Source organism: Gymnoscopelus microlampas (assembly GCF_963454915.1).
Source record: "Gymnoscopelus microlampas genome assembly, chromosome: 4".
Taxonomy (NCBI): Eukaryota; Metazoa; Chordata; class Actinopteri; order Myctophiformes; family Myctophidae; genus Gymnoscopelus; species Gymnoscopelus microlampas.
Genome location: NC_139941.1, coordinates 56,694,284 through 56,716,654, shown reverse-complemented (window position 1 = coordinate 56,716,654; position 22,371 = coordinate 56,694,284). Strand labels below are relative to the sequence as shown.

The following is a 22,371-nucleotide window of genomic DNA, read 5'->3' as shown; positions in this document are numbered from 1 at the left end:
ACAATGGAGCCCAAGGACGTGGAGGTTTTTAAGAAGCAGGTCGTCTGTCTCAACTTCCCACAGAACTACCACAGCTCTGATGGAGATACAGGTCTGACACACACACACACACACACACACACACACACACACACACACACACACACACACACACACACACACACACACACACACACACACACACACACACACACACACACACACACACACACACACACACACACCCAGTTCACATATGATTATTTTGGGGGGTTGCTGCCTGAAAAAGGTTGAGAACTCCTGGCATAAAAGACACTGTGGGCCTTCATCAAGCCATGTGTACGTTACAGAAGTAGCCACAAGAGGGCACCACTACTGCATTGTATTACATAGAGGTATATGTACAGTAGCACCAATATAAAAATGTTTTATACGTGTGTAAACTTGTGAAACAGGACATTCTGCATAATGAGTGCTTTCTACTTTTGGTACTTTACGTACATTTTGATACCAATACATTTGTACTTTTACTCTTTTAAACTTTCACTTAAGTAAAAAGCCCTAACCCTGTGGGTATTTTCCACCATTGCTCTGTTTGTCTCTGTGTTGCAGAGCTGTGTCCAGACAACCAGGAAACCACAGACTGAACAGACTATGAAGATATGGACCAACATGAATGTTTTATAGCACTGCTTCTCAAACCTTTTCAAGTCAAGGACACCCCAAATTGATGTTATTTGGACGCGGACCCCCATCTCAAATATTTTGTACCAGGGACCTCCAGAAGAGAGGATTTATGTAAAAGAAAATTGCAGATGCACAACTTTGCAGCGTGGCACGAAGTGACGCACTGCGAGCTTGTAGATCTGCTATTTTTTGGTTATTACACGGCTTCAACGGTCAATCGTTGAATTCAGCGGTGTGTTATTTCTGGATAATAACCGATGAGCACTATAACAGACCTCTGTCTAATCAAAGACTCAGAGCACCTGCTCATATCAACCTGTCCAATCAAAGACTCAGAGCACCTGCTCATATCAACCTGTCTAATCAAAGACTCAGAACACCTGCTCATATCAACCTGTCTAATCAAAGACTCAGAGCACCTGCTCATATCAACCTGTTTAATCAAAGACTCAGAGCACCTGCTCATATCAACCTGTTTAATCAAAGACTCAGAACACCTGCTCATATCAACCTGTTTAATAAAAGACTCAGAGCACCTGCTCATATCAACCTGTTTAATCAAAGACTCAGAACACCTGCTCATATCAACCTGTTTAATCAAAGACTCAGAACACCTGCTCATATCAACCTGTTTAATCAAAGACTCAGAACACCTGCTCATATCAACCGGTTTAATCAAAGACTCAAGAGCACCTGCTCATATCAACCTGTCTAATCAAAGACTCAAAGCACCTGCTCATATCAACCTGTCTAATCAAAGACTCAGAGCACCTGCTCATATCAACCTGCGCTGCTTGATGTTATGCTGTATCCAACATGACAGCCATGTAAACAAACACACCATGTCGTTTACAACTAAACGTTGCTCTCAAGGATGTTTTTGAAAACATTTGAAGCGAGAAATAGACGATGCAGTAACCAAACATGCATTCTATTTGATCAACTTCTTTGTTTTGCGAGTCGACGTGTCCGCCCAGCTTAACACTTATGGAATACTTTAATTGCCGTAATCAAGGAAATACTTATTACATTTGGGTCAATGTATTAATTAATGTATTAAGTAGCCGTGTAATAAGTGGGATATTTGACTGGTAGTTGGTCATTATTGAAAAATAAAGACAGGGTGTCTGAGGGTGATTATGCACCTCAGCTCCGTGTCGGGATTTATTTTTTAATAATGACCAGCTACCAGTCAATTATCCCCTGCATAGCCAAGCCAACGTATAAAATATGGATGAAGTGGTTGAAATTATTGTGATGCTATATTAACACATTTGGCTGAATGTAATGAATTTTTGATCGTGGTTCAACTCTCCTCCCTGGAAAACTGATCATTAATGTTGCTTTTTGTATCATTTATGAATTATGAACACTTACTGGCCTTTAGGAGCCGATATCGTTGCTGTCAGGCAGAAACCTCTTATCTCCATATTCTAACTTTTTGTGTTTTTTTTCCGTAAATGAACGTCCTTGATTATACTACAGCGTCACACAAAAGCATTTAAAGTAGCAGATCTACAAGCTCCAAATGCGTCTGAGCTTGTAGATCTGCTACTTTTGATGATTTTGAATTTGAATCCTGAAAAATGTTGGACATAATGAGGTTTCCTCTGGACAGAGACCATATATATATTTATATATCTCAACTAAAAACGTAACAATAATGAAGTGTGTTTTCACTGCAGTACTAAAGGTTCACATCATGTTTTATGTTGTGTACTTAACATCCTGTTTATTTCTAATAAAACATTTATATATCTGGTATACTGTACAACACTGTGTGTGTGTGTGTGTGTGTGTGTGTGTGTGTGTGTGTGTGTGTGTGTGTGTGTGTGTGTGTGTGTGTGTGTGTGTGTCAATAATAACTGAAGAGTGGGTCGTATTATTTCACAAAGCTGTGAAATGTTGCATCTCCACATTTAAACTTTTCATGTGTTTTCTTTTTTTCGTAAATTAATGCTCTACTTCATCATACAAGAAAATAACGTAACGGTATTAAGTAACGGTTTCCATGCACTGAATTGGTTCATTTGTATTCGTAGGGGTGCCAGGTCTCTGTCTACCAGAGAAATCATTTTCTTATTCCTCCTCCTTTTTTTTCTTTTTTTTTTGTATTAGTGAGTTCTTCCTCATCTGAGTTTTAACTAGTAGGGAAACCACACAATGGACGTATATGAATTATAAACCCTTGTCATTGAGAATAAACCAACACAAGTTTTAAGTTCAGTTGCAATTATTTTAGTGAATGAAAGTTAGGTTCAACCAACAAAGAAGTTCAGTTCATCAAACTCAATTCATCACATGCAAAAATAAACCAAAAGCCAACCAGCTGATCAACACGTTCCAAAATAAACAAAAAAGTTAACAAAAATATATTTCACAAAATCACCACACCAAGGTTACGTTTGTAACCCCTCGTTTCAATCCAAATCACAACTCAATGCATTTACATCATAGAGGTATAGATTTCCATCAGTTCATAACAGCACACAATACACTTCCTTCACAAAACCAAGTCCACTAGATAAAGTCTCGTACCACAGGCTGAATACTAATGTTCAATCCACTTCACCGAGTAGATCGGCAACTTTTTAGATTCCCCAAATAATAAACAAACAAATCATAATAAAGTTCACTCTCCCCTAAACAAGAGTAGGTCTGTGAGCTCAAAGGACAATGAAATACCAGTAAGGCAGGCAGCGCCGCAGCGGAGGTGATGATCTGGAACGTTTCCCTGCGTGTCAGTGTCAACAAACCATTTGTTTGTTGTTGTTCCAGCAGGAACGACCAGAATGTGGGGAATCACACGTTGTTCAGGGTCACATTGTGGGGTTAGTGGCTCCTTCTGTCGTGGGATTAACGTCCACTTCATGGAGGGCTACGAACACTGTTTACGGTCTAAAACGATACGGTACAAACACTGTGAGAGACGAGGGTCTGACTTCCTCGTCCTCCACACTTCACACAGGAGGCTCGCGGACCATTTCGGGCCGTCACTGTGTGTGTGTGTGTGTGTGTGTGTGTGTGTGTGTGTGTGTGTGTGCGTGCGTGCGTGCGTGCGTGCGTGCGTGCGTGCGTGTGTGTGTGTCAATAATAACTGAAGAGTGGGTCTTATTATTTCACAAAGCTGTATGTTTATTATAATAACTTGTATCTCCATATTTAAAATGTTCAAGTGTTTTCTTTTTCGTAAATTAATGCTCTACTTCAGGGGTCTTCAACAGGGGGTCCTCAGAGTTACTCCAGGGGGTCCGCCAAATCTTTGTGATAGGATTTTTTTTTTACATTTTAACCACTTGAACCCTAGCATCTCTATTCTGATGAACATTAGCTGAAAATAACAAGCTCACAACGCCTCGCGCTGCGAGGCGTTGTGAGCTTGTAGATCTGCTATTTTCGGCAAAGGGGTTTAGCGTAGAGGGGAAAAGAATAAAATCAAGTACCAACTATTGAAGGTTTAAGTGGTTAAATGTCTGAAATGAACAAAAAATATTAATTTACACAACACTGATGATAGTCAATGAAGCTATCTATGAAATCTATTGAAAAGTTTAATCTGCAACACAATTGTATGCAATGTATGGGGGTCCCTGCTTCGTCTCTCTCTCAGCTAAGGGGTCCCTGCTTCGTCTCTCTCTCTACTAGGGGGTCCTTGGGCTGAAAACGTTGAAGACCCCTGCTCTACTTCAACATACAAGAGTGTCACCCCAAAAGTAGTGAAAATTGCAGCTCACAACGACACGTTGTGAGCTTGTAGATCTGCTATCCTTGAATTCATGGAGCCAATAATATGATGACCGGTGGAAAGATGCTAATGTATCCGGTAGGAGAATTTGTGTCTCCTACCGGAGAGACCACCGGTAATCAAATTATTGACTCAGGAATGAGACAAAAACAAATAAATCTCCATGAATTCAAGGCTTCATGGGGTGTAATTGATAGAAAATAAGTACTTTTTTGGGTGAAATACTTCTTTAAGCCATTTAGACCTGAGACCGATTCTAAAAACACCTTCTAAATCCTGACCTAAGTTTTCTGAAAAACTTTAAATATGGGGTTCCCGCCCAAAATGGGTTAAAGGGGGCTCAAGACCGCGCCCCTTTATCCATCTGCTAAAAGTGCTCTCTCTCTCTCTCCAGATATTTACTAAATGGTGAAAGAAATGTAAACGCCTGCTTTAGTGCTTTCCATGTGGTACCTAAAGGCAGCGTTCAAAAGAATTGCCTTTCCAAACTCTCCTGAACTTGAATGCAGTGAAATGCCCTCTGAGTATAAATCCATGCCGTACGTCTCATCTCTGACTTAATAACTGACACTTTCACTTTGATAACCATTCATTCTACTGGATGCATAGAAATGTCTAAAGGATTTCTGGACTGATGTGGACTCACTCGCTCGCTCACTCACTCGCTCACTCACTCACTCGCTCGCTCGCTCACTCAACTCACTCGCTCACTCGCTCGCTCGCTCGCTCACTCAACTCACTCACTCACTCACTCACTCACTCACTCACTCACTCGCTCACTCACTCACTCACTCACTCACTCACTCACTCACTCACTCACTCACTCACTCACTCTCAGGTTGTTCAACATGTCTCTATAGTAACAGGTGATGTTTAATAAAAGAATAATTCTGATTGGTTGCTGAGTGAATCAGGAAGTGAAATTCAAGTTTCGAAATTTGAGTTTCCAGTTAGAAGCCTCAGTGGTTTACGCGCGCACACACACACACACACACACACACACACACACACACACACACACACACAATTTTAGCCTCTGCAGGAGGGGGGGGCAAGACTTTGTCACAAGGGGGGGTGGGGAGGGGATGGACACAAAAACTATGGAACTCTGACTGGTATTATTTTACACTATGGAATTGGAAATAATAGAGCATATTCACATGGCGGCCATTTTGTCATTTTGCATTGAAGAAACGGGGTGGCATTTCATGAACTTAATAGCAAAATGGCCGCCGTGTGAATATGGTCTTCAGAGACCACACCCCCTTGTCACCCTGCATAATAATACATATGTGCAGAGTAGACCAGTGGAGTGGAGAGCATTTTATTTGGCTTTTCTCTTCTGAAGTGACCAGATATTTACGGGTCCATTTGGTTCCATTTGTACACTCTCAGAGTTATGGGGGTCCTTGCAAATAAAACATTTGAGAACCACTAGTAGGACTCCTAATGTGTCATATATAGTGTCGTAGTAAATCAGAGCCAAACATATTCTGAAGAAAACCCAGAGACTTGACATTCAGTAATTGGGTCTTATGATTAAAATAAGAACATTATAATGGTGTGTAAATGAAGAATTTGACACGGACACATTTATCCGTGTACGGACATATTGATGACCCCTGGGTTAGACATAAGGTGCATAAGGTACAGTATGTGCATGAGGAGACATAAGGTGCATAAGGTACAGTATGTACAAGGTATATAAGGTACAGTATATACATAAGGAGACATAAGGTTCATAAGCAGCAGCTATATACATGATTCTGTGCAATAATCCACTCTGTCGTCTTTCTGGAAACAGATGATGTAACATCATATCTTTAATCTGATTGGCTGATTCTTCTAAACTATAAAACGAGTCCTCCTTCATTCTCTTTCAGACTCCAGAACTTCTCTTGAGGTAAACATGTATTTATTCTGATCTGTTTATTCTGATCTGTTTATTCTGATCTGTAATATATTAGAGTATATTTATATTGTTATATTTATATTATTAAAACATACAGTATATTTATATTGTTATACATACATTATATGTATCTTTTGAGCAATTAAATATATATCTATATTGTTATTAATAATAAACATTATGTCCGTTGATTATATACTGAATAACTTACTGTTATATTGATATATCAAATATACATACAGTTTATCAATTATTTTACACTGTGCAACCTGACTTATGAACAATACACACTAATAACACACACACACACACACACACACACACACACACACACACACACACACACACACACACACACACACACACCTCTCATGTGACACTTTGATCACATGACCAGTGTGTTTTTAAAGACATTTGATGGTTTCAGCAGTGAGATGTAATGAGGCTTAGATTGATGTTTAATGAACATGAGCAGCATTTTACCAGCGACGCTGAACACACACACACACACACACACACACACACACACACACACACACACACACACACACACACACACACACACACACACACACACACACACACACACACACACAGAGTGTGTTGTGTCATTTAAGCCCATATGATCAGGGCCCTTGTGGTAGTTCTAGAGTCAGGTTTACTCTACCTAACAACACTAGTAGGAGCTAAATATGTTATTTTTATTAGTAGTAGTATTGTGCACTGGGTTAGATAATTAGTTAGGGAAAGTTAGTCTAATGTCTGACCAATCTGTAAAATAAATGCTTACCACTAGCTTTCTTCACAAACATGTTCATAAAGGTGTCTACAAACACCTCTCAATTTGTTCCAACCCAACTCCCTTGGGATACTTTGTGGGAGCCAATCAAAGTTGGGGTACCCGGAGGGCCTGGAAAAAAACCTGGAACAATTCAAATTGGGATGTTTAGTTATAGGTTTTCAGGGGTCCTGAATCCATTCCAACCCTTAGTTTTTAGTAAAAAAAATTACTCTTGGCCATAAACGTGGCCAAGAGGTTAGGGTTAGCAGGGTCCTGTCCATCACATTGTACGGTGGCTGTAATTGTCATCTACCTGGGCCCTCTCAGACCCCCACCTTTCAAGCAATGCATTCTGGGATAGGTGTTAAAATGTCACAGATCACAGAAGTGAACCTTTCAGGTTCTGTTTATTCAGCTCTCTGTATCTCTGCTACACATCACTCTATAAGCCATATCTCCTAAACTGGTGGGTCAAACTGTACAACCAACATGTCAATGTGTAGTTATGATTCCTGCTTTCATATGACATGACAACATGTCAATTGACATGTTGTCATGTCATATGAAAGCAGGAATCATAACTACACATTAATGTGTAGTTATGATTCCTGCTTTCATATGACATGACAACATGTCAATGTGTAGTTATGATTCCTGCTTTCATATGACATGACATGTCAATGTGTAGTTATGATTCCTGCTTTCATATGACATGACATGTCAATGTGTAGTTATGATTCCCTGCTCATCTGTTTATTCTCATCTATTAAATTCAGGTCAGTTCTGATCAGTGATGATGAAGATTACAGCCTCCCTCCTCATCCTCTCCTCTGTACTTCATGTCAAAGCGATCCCAGGAAGTAAGTATATTATATTTATGTTATTATATTAAAGATACTGTTATAAATCTACTCTTATTATATACAATATTCATTCATAGATGTACTCTTGTTATATAAAATACATGTATATTTATATTTTCATTTTTATATTATCAAAACATACAGTAAATCTATATTGTTATACATACATTCTATATATCTTTTGATATATGAAATATATATCTATATTGTTATTAATATAAATAAACATTATGTCTGTTGATTATATACTGAATAACTTACTGTTATATTGATATATCAAATATACATACAGTTTATTCATAGTGTTATTATTCAGCCTCAAGGCCCAAACCAACAGGCTTTGGATCAATTATTTTACACTGTGCAACCTGGACAATACACACTAATAACACACACACACACACACACACACACACACACACACACACACACACACACACACACACACACACACACACACACACACACACACACACACACACACACACACACACACACACACACACACACACACATACAAACACACACATGGGCACACGCACACACATGATGATTCTAACTTTCATTATATTATATTATATTATTAAAACATTCACTTCAGCCCTATATACATTTAGACCATTATAAAATCTACAAGCTCACAATGCGTCGCGATGCGACACATTGTGAGCTTGTAGATCTGCTATTTTCTAAATATTTTTATACATTTAAAAACTTGTAAAATGGGACATTCTGCATAATAAGTACTTTCTACTTTTGGTACTTTAAGTCCATTTTGATACCAATACTTTTGTACTTTTACTCAAGTAAAAAAAGAATTCTGGACTTATACTTGACTTATGAACATTACACACAAATAACACAGACGCACACGCACGCACGCACGCACGCACGCACGCACGCACACACGCACACACACACACACACACACACACACACACACACACACACACACACACACACACACATTGGTGTATGAATGTGTGTGTGAATGGGTTAATGGTACAATCAATGTAAAGCGCTTTGGATAAAAGCGCTATTTATTTAAGTACATTTTAAAAGAACCGGACCAAAACCTTGTTGGGAGCGGTGTGATTACAGACAGGAGATCCCAGAACCTCAGGGACCTTTTGAACAGGTTATACACAGAAGCGTCAATTATAAAAACGTATAAAAAAATGCATTTGACCCGTGGCGACGGAGGAACAACATATTGTCACCATGGTAATTTCAGAGTAAACTCGACCCCGTTAGCAGGCCTGTGGCCTTCAGGGAATTTACGGCTAATTTCTGGTCTAAGTCTGGTCACCATCCGTAGACCCCTTAACAACTAAACCTCCCCCAGTAGTCCAGTCCCTGACTTAAGACACAATATGGACCTGGAGATATCACAGTTATAAGAAGAGCAGAGGACAGAGGGACCTCTTTAATCTACTGGCCTGCTTCAGAAGAAATGTCAACTTGACCACCAACCGTTCAGTGTCCACTTATATGTCTCTTGTATCAGTTAAAATACTCAAAAGACTCTAATGAACCAACCTGTCCTACTCCTCCGTCTAGAGAAATGCACTGATGCTCATCCTATCAAAACTCACTCACATCCTATGCCTACAACTTGGAATTTCTATTGGTCCTATAAGTCTAGTCACACAGGGATAGAGAGCCAAACCATGCAAACCATATTTACATTTATACCATCATGCAAAACCACTGCACATAATCATAGCATAAAGTCATTGCAAAACAAGTCATTGCATCAAACATGGCATCAGCTACAGATCTCTACCTGAATGAGGTGTGTATTATATCAGTAATGTATCAGGTGATGTCCTTCAGAAGAAACCTAGTCTATTTATCTCTATAGCACTAACTCAGAAAATGAGGCTCTTTGGAAGATTAAAAGCTTCCCTTTATTTGCTCAGTTCATAGTGGGATTACAGATGTGTATTTAACAATACAAAATACAAATATAAATGACATCTAGGAATGTTTCATGTCTGTCTGGTCAGATTTACAAATGCCTTAATTTAGGCTTGTCCTAAACTCATTTAGAATTTAGATTAAAAAGGAGGAGGTTCCATTTAGATCTCATTCAGCCTGAAATACAGGCCAGTCTAAATGTGGTAGTTCCAAAAATGTATAATACCAATTATTAATATTATTTATTATAAATAGGTATAATAATGTGTGTATGGGTGTGCACGTTGGTGATTCTTTGAAAGTTAAGAAAGTCAGTGTGTGAGTATGTGTCTTTTGTGTCTTTTTCAACAGCCACCCACACACACAAAAAACGCTTACTTTGCACCTTGCACCGACATTATCAGCATGGCCATATATGGGCATACTGGGGGGGGGGGGTTAAACTGGGTTAAATTTCCCCCAAGATGTGTCTTATACTTGAGCATAATTCAGTAAATACAATTATACTGCATATTATCAGCAATTATACATTAAATCATTAATAACATCAGGTTAAATACATGAGAAAATCAAATGATTCACGTTTGCATTAAATCTATCAAATCTTGGGACAAACCACAAAAGGTCTCTTTCTGCTGCAAGTCTTCCAGTACACCTCAGCATCATTTCAACCTGTCAGTCAATATCATATTCTTTATTTAGACAAATCAAGTGATGAAATAATTTAAAGTCTATATCCTAAAGTGAGCTGTTCAACATAAAATACTTTATAATACATTTCCATATGTTCAACAATTTACTCAAGTACTGTACTTAAGTACAATTTTCAGTATTTTTACTTCTACTCCACCACATCTCACAAGCAAATATTATATTTTTACTCCACTACAATTATTTGAAAACTTTAGTTACTAGTTACTTTGTAGATTTTGATTACAAAACATACACCTCAGCCCTATATACATTTAGACCATTAGAAAATAGCAGATCTACAAGCTCTCAATGTGTCGCGATGCGACGCATTGTGAGCTTGTAGATCTGCTATTTTCAAAAGATTGTTATACAATTGAAAACGTGTGAAATGGGACATTCTGCATAATGAGTACTTTCTACTTTTGGTACTTTAAGTACATTTTGACACCAATACTTTTTGTACTTTTACTCAAGTGAATTAAAAATTCTGGACTTATACTTCTAACAGAGTATTTCTACATTGCAGTATTGATACTTTTACTTAAGTAAAGAATTAGAGTACTTTTTTCCACCACTGTATATTATATTACATTATATTATATAATGTTATGTTCACATCCTGAAATAAATCATTATGAATCTGTTTCATAATATTATAAAAACATTTAAATCTGTTGAATAAAATGTTTGACAGGAAGATACTTCTAATATTCACCTTTAGAACCAAACATGACTGTTTAACATGATGATGATGATGATGATGATGATGATGATGATGATGATGATAATGATGATGATGATGATGATGATGATGATGATGATGATGAAGAAGATGATGATGATGATGATGATGATGATGAAGATTGTTGTTTGAATTTAATGTCATCTTTGTTTTGTTTCCAGTGTTTCATGAGCACACTGCACTCAATGGCTGTTCAGACACAGTTAAAGACTCATATAAAGAGTGGATGGTAGGACTGGATGGTGAAGTGTTGTTCTACGCAGACTTCAACAAAGGGAAGGGGGTGGAGCCTCAGCCTCCGTTTGTAGATCATATCACCTTCCCATCAGAAGCTTATGCATTAGCTGTGGATCATCAGCAGTTCTGCAAAGGCCAGCTGGACACCATTCTCACTGCCTTGAAGAAACCACCAGTGAAAGGTACATGAATACTATGAACATAACAGTTATTAAAGGGAGGGATATTTCACTTTCAAAAACACTTTTGGTGATTGTATCATCTACTCAGGCTTTTGTGAACCCCCCAGACAGTTTTTAAGTTGCTTGATTCAATATTTAGATATTAGATATTCATTTTATCAGACACGCCCCCTTCCTATACAAACCCATTATAACTTCAAACTCCATTTTGAACATGTTAGTTTAATCAAAAACACCCGTCCTTGGTTCACCCGTCTCCTACCGCCCCCCTAATACGCGAGGGGGCCGTGTTTTTTCAATTACGTTTTTCATTTATTTTTAATATTCTTTTTGGAAAATGAAAAAAATAAAATACAATAAAAAAATAAAATAAAATAAATGAAAACAATCTCGGAAAAACACGGCCCCCTCACGCATTAGGAGGGCAGGGTGAGTCACCAGAACCAAGGACGGGTGTTTTTGATGAATCTAACATGTTAAAAATGGAGTTTGAAGTTACAATGGGTTTGTATAGGAAGGGGGCGTGTCTGATAAAATGAAAATCAAATATCTAAATACTGAATCGAGCAACTCAAAAACTGTCTGGGGGTTCACAAAAGCGTGAGTAGATGATACAATCACTAAAAGTTTTTCTGAAAGTGAAATATCCCTTTAACTAAAACGGTTGAATATATTTAACATTAATGAAAATGTTTAACCCATTCAATCAGGGAACACGTATCTGTCATTTTAGATTTCTTTGGGTGTTCAAAAATAGCAGCACAGTGGTGGAAAGTAACTGAGTTGATTTACTTAAGTATTGTACTTAAGTACAATTTTGAGGTATTTGTACTTTACTTGAGTACTTACAGTTTTCAATACTTTTACTTCTACTCCACTACATCTCTGATCCAAATATTGTACTTTTACTCCATTATATTTATTTGAAAACTTGAGTTACTTTGTAGATTTTGATCATTATTACAAAACATACATTAACCAATTCAGCCCTATATACATTTCGGCCATTTGAAAATAGCCGATCTAAAAGATCACAATGTGTCGCACACACACACACACACACACACACACACACACACACACACACACACACACACACACACACACACACACACACACACACACACACACACACACACACACACACACACACACACACACCTATTTTAGACTTTATGTAGTGACATATTTGGCCGATAGGGGGCAGTTAGCCTAGTGTTGATATTATACAGATGATAATAAAACTGAACATTAATGACATTTTAATTGTATATTTCCAGATGGATATGTGTACTATGTGGCTCAACGCTGTGTGTTTAACTCCAGTGAGCTGAAGGACATACAGTACATATCCTCAGTGAATTTCGATGGTGATGAGATCCTCAGGTGGGACAGTAGAGTAGATCAGTGGGTTGGATACACTGAGATTGGTGTGAAGAACGCAGAGCGCGCCAATAAAGATCCTAGAGAACTGGCTGTGAGGAGAGCAGAACGAAAGAGATTCTGCAAACACAACATTGAGCTCTACTACTCCTCTGTTCTGAACAAGAGAGGTGAGCTGATCTCAGAGCAACACTCAACACTCATCACCTCATAAACTATAACATGACATCATAATAAATCATTCTATTCAGAGATGATTAATGGTGTTAATATTGATCTGATAATGATTATGAAACATCCCTTGGCCTGGGTCGTAGCGTGACGGCTGGCAATGCCAGCCTGACAGCGTGTCGCGGATTCTACTCCCGTTCCCGGCAACCTTTACTGCGTGTCACCCCCCCATCTCTCTCCCCATTTCCCTATCCCTCTTTAAAAAAAACTAAAAAACATTCCTTAACCCATTCAATCCCAGAACGCATCTCTGTCATTTTAGATTTATTTAGCTATTCAAAAATAGCAGATCTACAAGCTCATAGCGCGGCACCGAGTGCCGCGCTATGAGCTTGTATGTCTGCTATTTTTTTTTAAACTGTGAAAATTTATGCAAATCTTGATATAGATTCTAAAGGGAACATTTGTAACTCAAATCTTTGCTTCTGGGGGTCCCTGGAACAACATATTTGACAAATGTTTGCTTTAAAAAAAAATATATATCTAAAGAGTTACACATATTGTCACGATTTTTGAAAAAATAGCAGATCTACAAGCTCTGCGGCACTCTGTGCCACGCTATGAGCTTGTAGATCTGTTATTTTTTCATGTAGATCTGAATCGCCAAATAAATCTTAAATGACACAGATGCGTTCCCGGATTGAATGGGTTAATATTCTGAGAAACATTTCAGATCCTCTTGATTTATACTGTATCCTAACACGTTGTCACACAGTGGAAATAGCAGATCTACAAGCTCACAACATGTGGTGTCACCATCGTACACAGAGTATAAATGAAACATATAGATCTATTTCTGAGTGTTTTCACCTACATATAATGACCTTCCTAAAATAGAGACACCAGGATTAATGTTTTTAAATGAACTTTAAAAAGAACCATGAAGGATAAAACACACCTCTATACACTTCATTTACCCTGATTTTATATTTAATTATTGTCTTTACTAGTTTGTTTTGTATGTTTTTAACCACTTTAGTAATATTTTACAGGATTATGTGTATTGTATTGTTTTGTTTGTTTCTACTCTTGTTCATTTGAACTATTTTATTAAATGATATTGCTTGGTTTAGTTTTGTTCATGTAAAGCACTGTAACTGTGAATTATTTAATATGTTTAAATTACATTATATAAATGCATTCTATGTTGTATAAAACTGAGGTGGAGTCTGAAGAGGTGAGTCTCCAGATTACGGCGGAAAATTGGGATTGAGTCTGCAGTTCTGACTGCAATAGGGAGTTTATTCCACAGTTTGGGAGCCAGAAGGGAGAAGAGTCTAGGACGTGTGGAGCGTTGTGTTTAGTTCTGACAGCTTCCCTGTGTTAGCTGATCTGAGTGAGCAGGGAGGGGTTGTCGGGTTGGATCAGACTTGAAGATATGGGGGTGTCATACCTTTGGTTGCTTTGTAGGCCAACATCAGTGTTTAGTACTCACTGTGAGGGCAGCAACTGGGAGCCAATGGAGGGAGAGAAGAACGGGGGAGAGCCGGGAAACGTGAACATTTTGGCTGGTTGAAGACCAAGCGTTGTTCAGCTTTCTGGGTTATTTGGATCTCATTTGGATGATATAATGATAATGAAAATTTCCTATGACTGATATAATAATAATAATAATAATAATAATAATAATAATAATAATAATAATAATAATAATCTTTTTTAGGAGTGGAGCCCAAAGTGAGCCTGAAGTCAGAGACTCCCCCTCGTCGTGGTGAACACACTCACATGCTGAGGTGCAGCAGCTACGACTTCTATCCTAAAGTGATCCTGGTGACCTGGTGGAGAGGTCAAGAACCTTTGACCTCTGGTCTCTCCTATGCCGATGATCTGTCTGATGGAGACTGGTACTACCAGTACCACTCCTACCTGGAGTACACACCCAGGTACACACCTAACAGACACCTATACATAGAAATACACACCTCTACTGGTACTACCAGTACCACTCCTACCTGGAGTACACACCCAGGTACACACCTAACAGACACCTATACATAGAAATACACACCTCTACTGGTACTACCAGTACCACTCCTACCTGGAGTACACACCCAGGTACACACCGACACCTACTGTATACATAGAAATACACACCTAATAGACAACTATACATATATCCTTTACAAATAAAACAAGTGTTACTCACTTGCTGAAAATGGCCCATTAATTGGCAGGCTAATATTAAGTCACACACACACACACACACACACACACACACACACACACACACACACACACACACACACACACACACACACACACACAAACACAAAAAAAAAAAAAATCCTCCGAGTCCCGACCATGTTTATCACCAGTCCACTCCAGACACAACCACGCAGCAAGCTCGTGAACGAGAACGCATACAGAGACCCGCGCGCGAGCGCGTTATACATGAATACACACACAGGAACACGCTATAACATGTGTATCTCGTTATTAAGGGTGCGTTCGCAAATTGCGCACCGGAGCGCACTCGCCTATTAGTTTGTATTGGCCAGTGCGCTCAGTGCTATATTTCCAAACGCACCATAAGTTTCTTCTGCCTCTTGCCTTACTATTTTTCCTGCAATGGGGAGGGAATAGTGGAATACACAATAAACACTAGAGCAGAGGAGAGCCCAGTGGGGCATTCACACTCCTACACAAAAATAGTCCAAGTTATTTTTTCCAAAAAACTAAATATGAATGAACGGATCAATGTGTTGAATCACGGTGTGTTTCAGCGTGTAGATCGGCTACTTTCACAACCTGTCCTAATGTTAGTGTTAATTAACAGCTGCTCACTCACTGCCAGACCGGGCGGGGAGGAGGGGCCGCTTCAGCTCTGAGCAGATCCACATGGACACACATTCAACTAGAGGACACACGCACGTCATGATTATTTTAGGCAGAGAAAATATAAGGATAAGGACAAGGATAATTCCTTTTAACAGGTCGTTCATGAAAGTCCTTGCGGTCTTGTTTCCAATGAGAACCTGTGAGCAATTAGGGGTTAAGAGTCTTGCTCAGGGACAAATTTCATTTCCTCGACACATATTCTGACCTGGCCTGGAATCCAACCTGGGGCAACCAGGGCCTCTGGCTCCCTAGGCGGGCTCACTAACCACTCAGCTATGGCCGCCCCTACAATATCAAGCTTATACTGTATAAGGTTATCTTATTGGCTATAACGCTGTGGCTCATTTTGGTGCCCCCCCCCACCCCCCTTCACCATGGTTCCCCCCCTCTGCACCGTGTTGCCTCACACACTGTGTTTAGGTACTGATCATCCTCCTCAGATAACATGCTTTTTGAAGAGGATCATCAGCAGAAAAAAGTGTGTGTGTGTGTGTGTGTGTGTGTGTGTGTGTGTGTGTGTGTGTGTGTGTGTTACAGATCAGGAGAGAAGATCACATGCATGGTGGAACATCCCAGCCTGACCGCGCCTATCAAGATGGACTGGGGTCAGTTACTGTAATCTACTGTAATCTACTGTACTCTATACTATAATATAGTGTAATCTACTGTACTCTATACTATAATATAGTGTAATCTACTGTACTCTATACTATAATATAGTGTAATCTACTGTACTCTATACTATAATATAGTGTAATCTACTGTACTCTATACTATAATATAGTGTAATCTACTGTACTCTATACTATAATATAGTGTAATCTACTGTACTCTATACTATAATATAGTGTAATCTACTGTACTCTATACTATAATATAGTGTAATCTACTGTAATAAGTGTAATGTGTTACACTTTTAAGGGTTCAAGCATTCTTCTCTTTTTGTATCTGAAGGTACATTTGTTTTACAGAAAGGAAACAGCACGCCAATTAAAAACAAGACAATAATAATACAGACATCAGAAATAAAAATCTATACAAATACATTAAAACATCCTAAAAAAGTAACTATTCTAATAAGAAGGTCATGACAAGAGCCTCACCTACTTAGAGCTTAGTGTCACGTCTAGAGATGAGGTCCATCATCTGTGTTTACTAATGGCTGCACAAAGACATTTATAGAATTTATAGAATTTATAGAATTTATAGAATGTATAGAATTCATAGAATTCATAGAATTTATAGAATTTATAGAATTTCCACATCAGGGTCAGAAGCTGCTGAGTGAAGGAGCTGAGAGTGACTGTAAAGTATGAGAACAGTCCTGAGAGATGGAACTGGTCTTATATAAATGCTGCATTAACATAAATGGTAATTGAGTGTCTGCCCTAGGATTGAGAAGCCGGGGTTCGATCCCCGGCCGGTTCAAGGACTATCAAAGTAGGACCCCCTGCTTGGCACTCAGCATGAAGGGTTGGGTTGGGGGGGGGGGGGGGGGGGGTAGGTCTCTGTGACTAGAGTCACATCAAGGGTTGGGTTGGGGGGGGTTAGTCTCTGTGACTAGAGTATGATATGATATTTGTATTGTCAGATGATTCCATATCAGAGTCAGTGAGGAACCAGGTGTTTTAATCCACTGCAATAATATATCATATAATTAATATAATATTTGTGTTAACAGATTTCTCCATGTCAGAGTCAGTGAAGAACAAGGTGGCCATGGGAGCATCAGGTCTGGTTCTGGGTCTGGTCTTCTTCCTGTCTGGATTCATCTACTTCCAGTGGAAGAAACGAGGTGATTAACATGTTTCATTAATTATTATACTACCAGTGGAAGAAATGAGGTCAGATCAACAGAGGATCACATGACATGTGGAACCCTCACAGAAATGCAAACAAACAAACAAACATGTAAAACCACAACCTAAACTGGTTTATATTGGTTTAGAACCTTAACCGGTTTAGACCAGTTTAGACGACCTAGTTAGAGGTCAAAGTGTGTTCTATGTTGTCACATTTAGCTTTAATACATCAGTGTTACATTTAGTCCTAAATAAGAGTCAAATGTTCACATTAGTTCTGATGCAACATGTGACCCTGATGACTGAACCCTAATGTTGTTGTGTTGTTGTGTTATTGTGTTGTGTTGTGTTGTGTGTACATTTATGCATTTTATAGAGAAATACACACAATACAGTACATAGGATTTATTTGTGTGTCTGTTTTAACTGTCTCTCTTCTTCTTCTATCAGGTCGTATTCTGGTGCCGACAACCAATGACGATCTTTAGACTCCTCCCACACACCCAGGTTTACTCCCTCTTTCTTTTTAATTATTTTCAATTCTTTCCATCACTATCAGGACCCAATGATTCAGTACATTCAGGGCCTTAAACTAGCAGAATTAACGAGTAGAGGTCATCCAACTTGTGTTTTGGTGGTTTTCTGACAAACTAATGAACTAATTATCTCATTCAGGTGTAAGGACCTTTACAGTGTAACCATTGGGTATATGGTAGCTGTGTCTAATTGAACACAACATGTCAGTGAACTGAACACAATGATTCAGTACATTGAACACAACATGTCAGTGAACTGAACCCAATGATTCAGTTCATTGAACACAACATTTCAGTGAACTGAACCCAATGATTCAGTTCATTGAAAACACTGATCATTCCATCACTATCAGGATCAAAGACAGAACCTTGTGGTCCAAAGGAGAGTGTTCTACCAACTGAGCTGCCCTTCCTACTAAGATACACTATTGATAAAGTATTGGTCAAATGTCGTTTGAATGGACTGAGTTGTTTCTACTTTGATGGTTACTGTAGTTGCAGGGAGGCTGCTGGGAGGTTATGTTTTTAACTAGTTTACTAATAACTTGTTCATGATCTATTAACTATTTACAGCATAGTTTTAAATCATTAACCATTAACACACATTTAAGAAGTCATGAATAACACATTAACTAATCATTTGGGAATGATTAATTCACTATTATAAGGTAGGGTTATTCTAAAGTGTTAACATGTTCACACAGTTAATACATTCTGATTCTTATTGGTTTATTGTCTTTTCACAGAACACCTGGGTGTGTTTTCAGAGAAGCAGAAAGTCATCGCTGCCCTGGAGAGGAGGCAATACACGTGTGTCCATTCAGCTTTTAAATACTCATAACAGCAGCATAATGATGACATCATCAACAACCTTTTAAATAATCATAACAGCAGCACAATTATGACAAAATTAGTGTGGAGACTTGTGGAGTCTTTTTCGCCCAGGTCGACGTGGTTTTGAGGTGAGGTTAGGGTTAAGGTTAGGTTTGTAGACATAGTTTTAGTGAGGTTAAAGTCATTTATTATGTAATCATTTATAATGTGTGATAATTAATGTGTTACGATCATTATGACATCAGTCCCTGTGATGGGTGGACCTGATCCTCTAGGGGTCTAGACAATGGTGGGCTGCCATAGTCTAGGAAATGAATGGGAAACTCTGATGACATGCAATCATTTATATTAAGTAATGATTTATATGTAATAATTATGTAATCATTTGCAATATGTAATCATGAGCAGGGAAGCAGATCTTAATTTAAGGGGGAACCACAAAAAATGACTTTCTGGAGGGAACATCAATAATATCACCAACATAGAGTTAACGCTTGGATTTTAAACAAACTAATAATGTTCACAATGATTACAGTTTGTCTGACATTTAGCATTAAATAAACACCAAATCCATGTTCAATATATGAAACAAACTAATGTCAACAATAACAAAGGTCGTTCAAACGTTACTAAATAAAGAACAAAATGTGTGTCTAATTCAGACAGTTTAGATATTCCTTGCTCAGTATTATTTATCTTTATGTTTTTCAGCTCCACTGTTGTGTTTCTATCGTTCATATTGGCTGAACTTCACTCATTAAACTAGTTAACAGCTCTGTGGACAAGTGATGATGATGAAGATGATGAAGCTTGTGGATGTATTTATGTGGTAGTTGTTGATGATCAGGACACACAGGTGGCAAAAACTAAATCTTGAAATATGTATTTTAAATGATATAATTTATTTCTAAATACTTTATTGTGTCAGACATGTCCCCTCTTTCTCCCTGGGATCTGCACCCCTGACCATGAATGGTTTGAAGTTTAGCCGTTAGATTGTGGGTTTCATTTGCTTGGTTTGAATATCAATAAAAGAAGGAGAAACATTGTGTCACATTGTGTCACTTTGACTTCCACAAGGTCACACCAAACACAGTATTTACAATTTACAATACTTCTACTTCTACTCCACTATACATCTCAGAGGCAAATATTATACTTTTATTCCACTACAATTATTTGAAAACTTTAGTTACTAGTTACCTTTCAGATATACATTATGACATTATGAAACATACATTAACCACTTTAGCCCTATTTTATACCTAGGCTATTTGAAAATAGCAGATCTACAAGCTCACAACGCGTCGCGATGCGACGCGTTGTGAGCTTGTAGATTTGCTATTTTCAAACATTTTAGTATTTACTTTTGGTACTTTAAGTACATTTTGATGCCACTACTTTTGTACTTTTACTCAAGTAGATTTTGAATTCTGGACTTTTACTTTCAACAGAGTATTTCTATATTGCAGTATTGGTACTTTTACTTAAGTAAAGAATTTGAGTACTTTTTCCACCACTGCCAAGGACAAACCTTTGTTTACCATGTTGATGATGAAGAGACTCAGGCTTCCTTCACACGTACACGGGTACTTTTTTTTAATAAACGTAGCTTTTTTTCCTTTTGGTTAAGATCTGCGTCTACACGGCCCCGTTTACAAACATATCTCTGTCCACACAGCAACGTATTAAGACGGTAAAAACACAGCTGTCATCACAAGACTGTCTATTTACAGAGCTCAACAACTGCAGTCTGGTGATGACAGACACATATATCTTATTAAAGATTTATCTTTGTCATTTTGAAAAGAAAATAATGATAATGTCTTAAAATATACAGTAGCGCCCGGTCTGTGCTCTTCTTTGGATTTCTCAATAAAATGATACATTGAGCAGTGAGCTCATCCAAACACAGGGCATCATATTTTTAGATAAATAAGTGTTTTAATCCCGTCTGTGGACGATTCTGTCCCAATGGTCAGTAGTGACGAAGCACATCTGGAATTACACTAAATGTAAACAGGAAGTAAACGAGGGGGGGAGGACAGACAGGATTAAAACACTTCTTTATCAAAAAATATGGATTGTAAGTAACATTGCACTAGAACCCTGTAGAGTGAGTTAACATTTGGTGCCAGAGGGTAAGCACCTTTTATTTCTCCATTTGTCCCAGCCGGCCCAAACAACGGAGGATTCCTACAACAGTGATCCTGCTGGTTGGGGTAAAGTTGATGACAGAGTTCAATCATACTGCATAAAGATGGGGCCCGAGTCATGTCAAAATAAGGCGGTCGATAAGGAGCAAAAGAGATTTTTCTCAAAATCTTTTTTCAAACGTGAGCTCCAAAACGGCGAGCTGGTGTCCAGAGAATGGCTTCTTTATTCCCCGTCCACTGGTTCAATTTATTGTTTTGCTTGCCGACTGTTTTGTGATGATGGAAATGGACAATGCCCGTTTAAAACCGGCTGGAGTGACTGGACACATGCCTCGGAAAAATGACCCAAACATGAGAACAGTGACAGCCACAGGAAGGCCATGTTAACATACATTAGACGTGCATCAGATATTGGAGTAATTGACACTGAAGTGAGAAAACAGCTGGAGTCGCAGTATACATACTGGACAGATGTACTGAGGAGAGTAGTGGTAGTTGTCACATTTTTGTCAGAGCGGGGAATGGCTTTCCGGGGCACAAGTGAAATAATTGGCAGGCCTGACAATGGAAATGACTTGGGCATCCTTGAGGTAATAGGTGAGTTTGACCCATTTTTGAAGTCACACATAGAAAAATATGGTAATGCTGGATCAGGTACCCCCTCTTATCTTTCCTCCACCATATGTGAAGAACTTATTCAGCTGATGGGTGATCGGGTGCTGTCAGATATCACCAGTGAAGTTAAAATGGCCAAATACTTCTCAATTAGCCTTGATTCAACCCCCGATGTTTCACACACGGATCAGCTCACGTTCATTTTACGTTATGTGTCACCCGAAGGCGACATTTA

At 38.5% G+C, this 22,371-nt stretch overlaps 1 protein-coding gene across 1 annotated transcript in view; it reads left to right on the top strand.

The window, feature by feature from the left end:
* LOC311043227 (HLA class II histocompatibility antigen, DQ beta 1 chain-like) overlaps positions 1–18,725 on the top strand; it is a gene marked incomplete at its 3' end in the record, with an annotated part of 165,661 nt that extends 146,936 nt beyond the window's left edge. The window contains exons 3-7 of the mRNA XM_084054403.1: positions 7,881–7,964; positions 11,484–11,741; positions 13,022–13,294; positions 15,019–15,238; positions 18,671–18,725. Of these exons, the coding sequence (XP_083910529.1) occupies positions 7,898–7,964; positions 11,484–11,741; positions 13,022–13,294; positions 15,019–15,238; positions 18,671–18,725 (873 nt within the window). The 5' untranslated portion in view covers positions 7,881–7,897. The remainder of the gene's footprint in view (positions 1–7,880; positions 7,965–11,483; positions 11,742–13,021; positions 13,295–15,018; positions 15,239–18,670) is intronic.
* Positions 18,726–22,371: the final 3,646 nt, after the last annotated feature.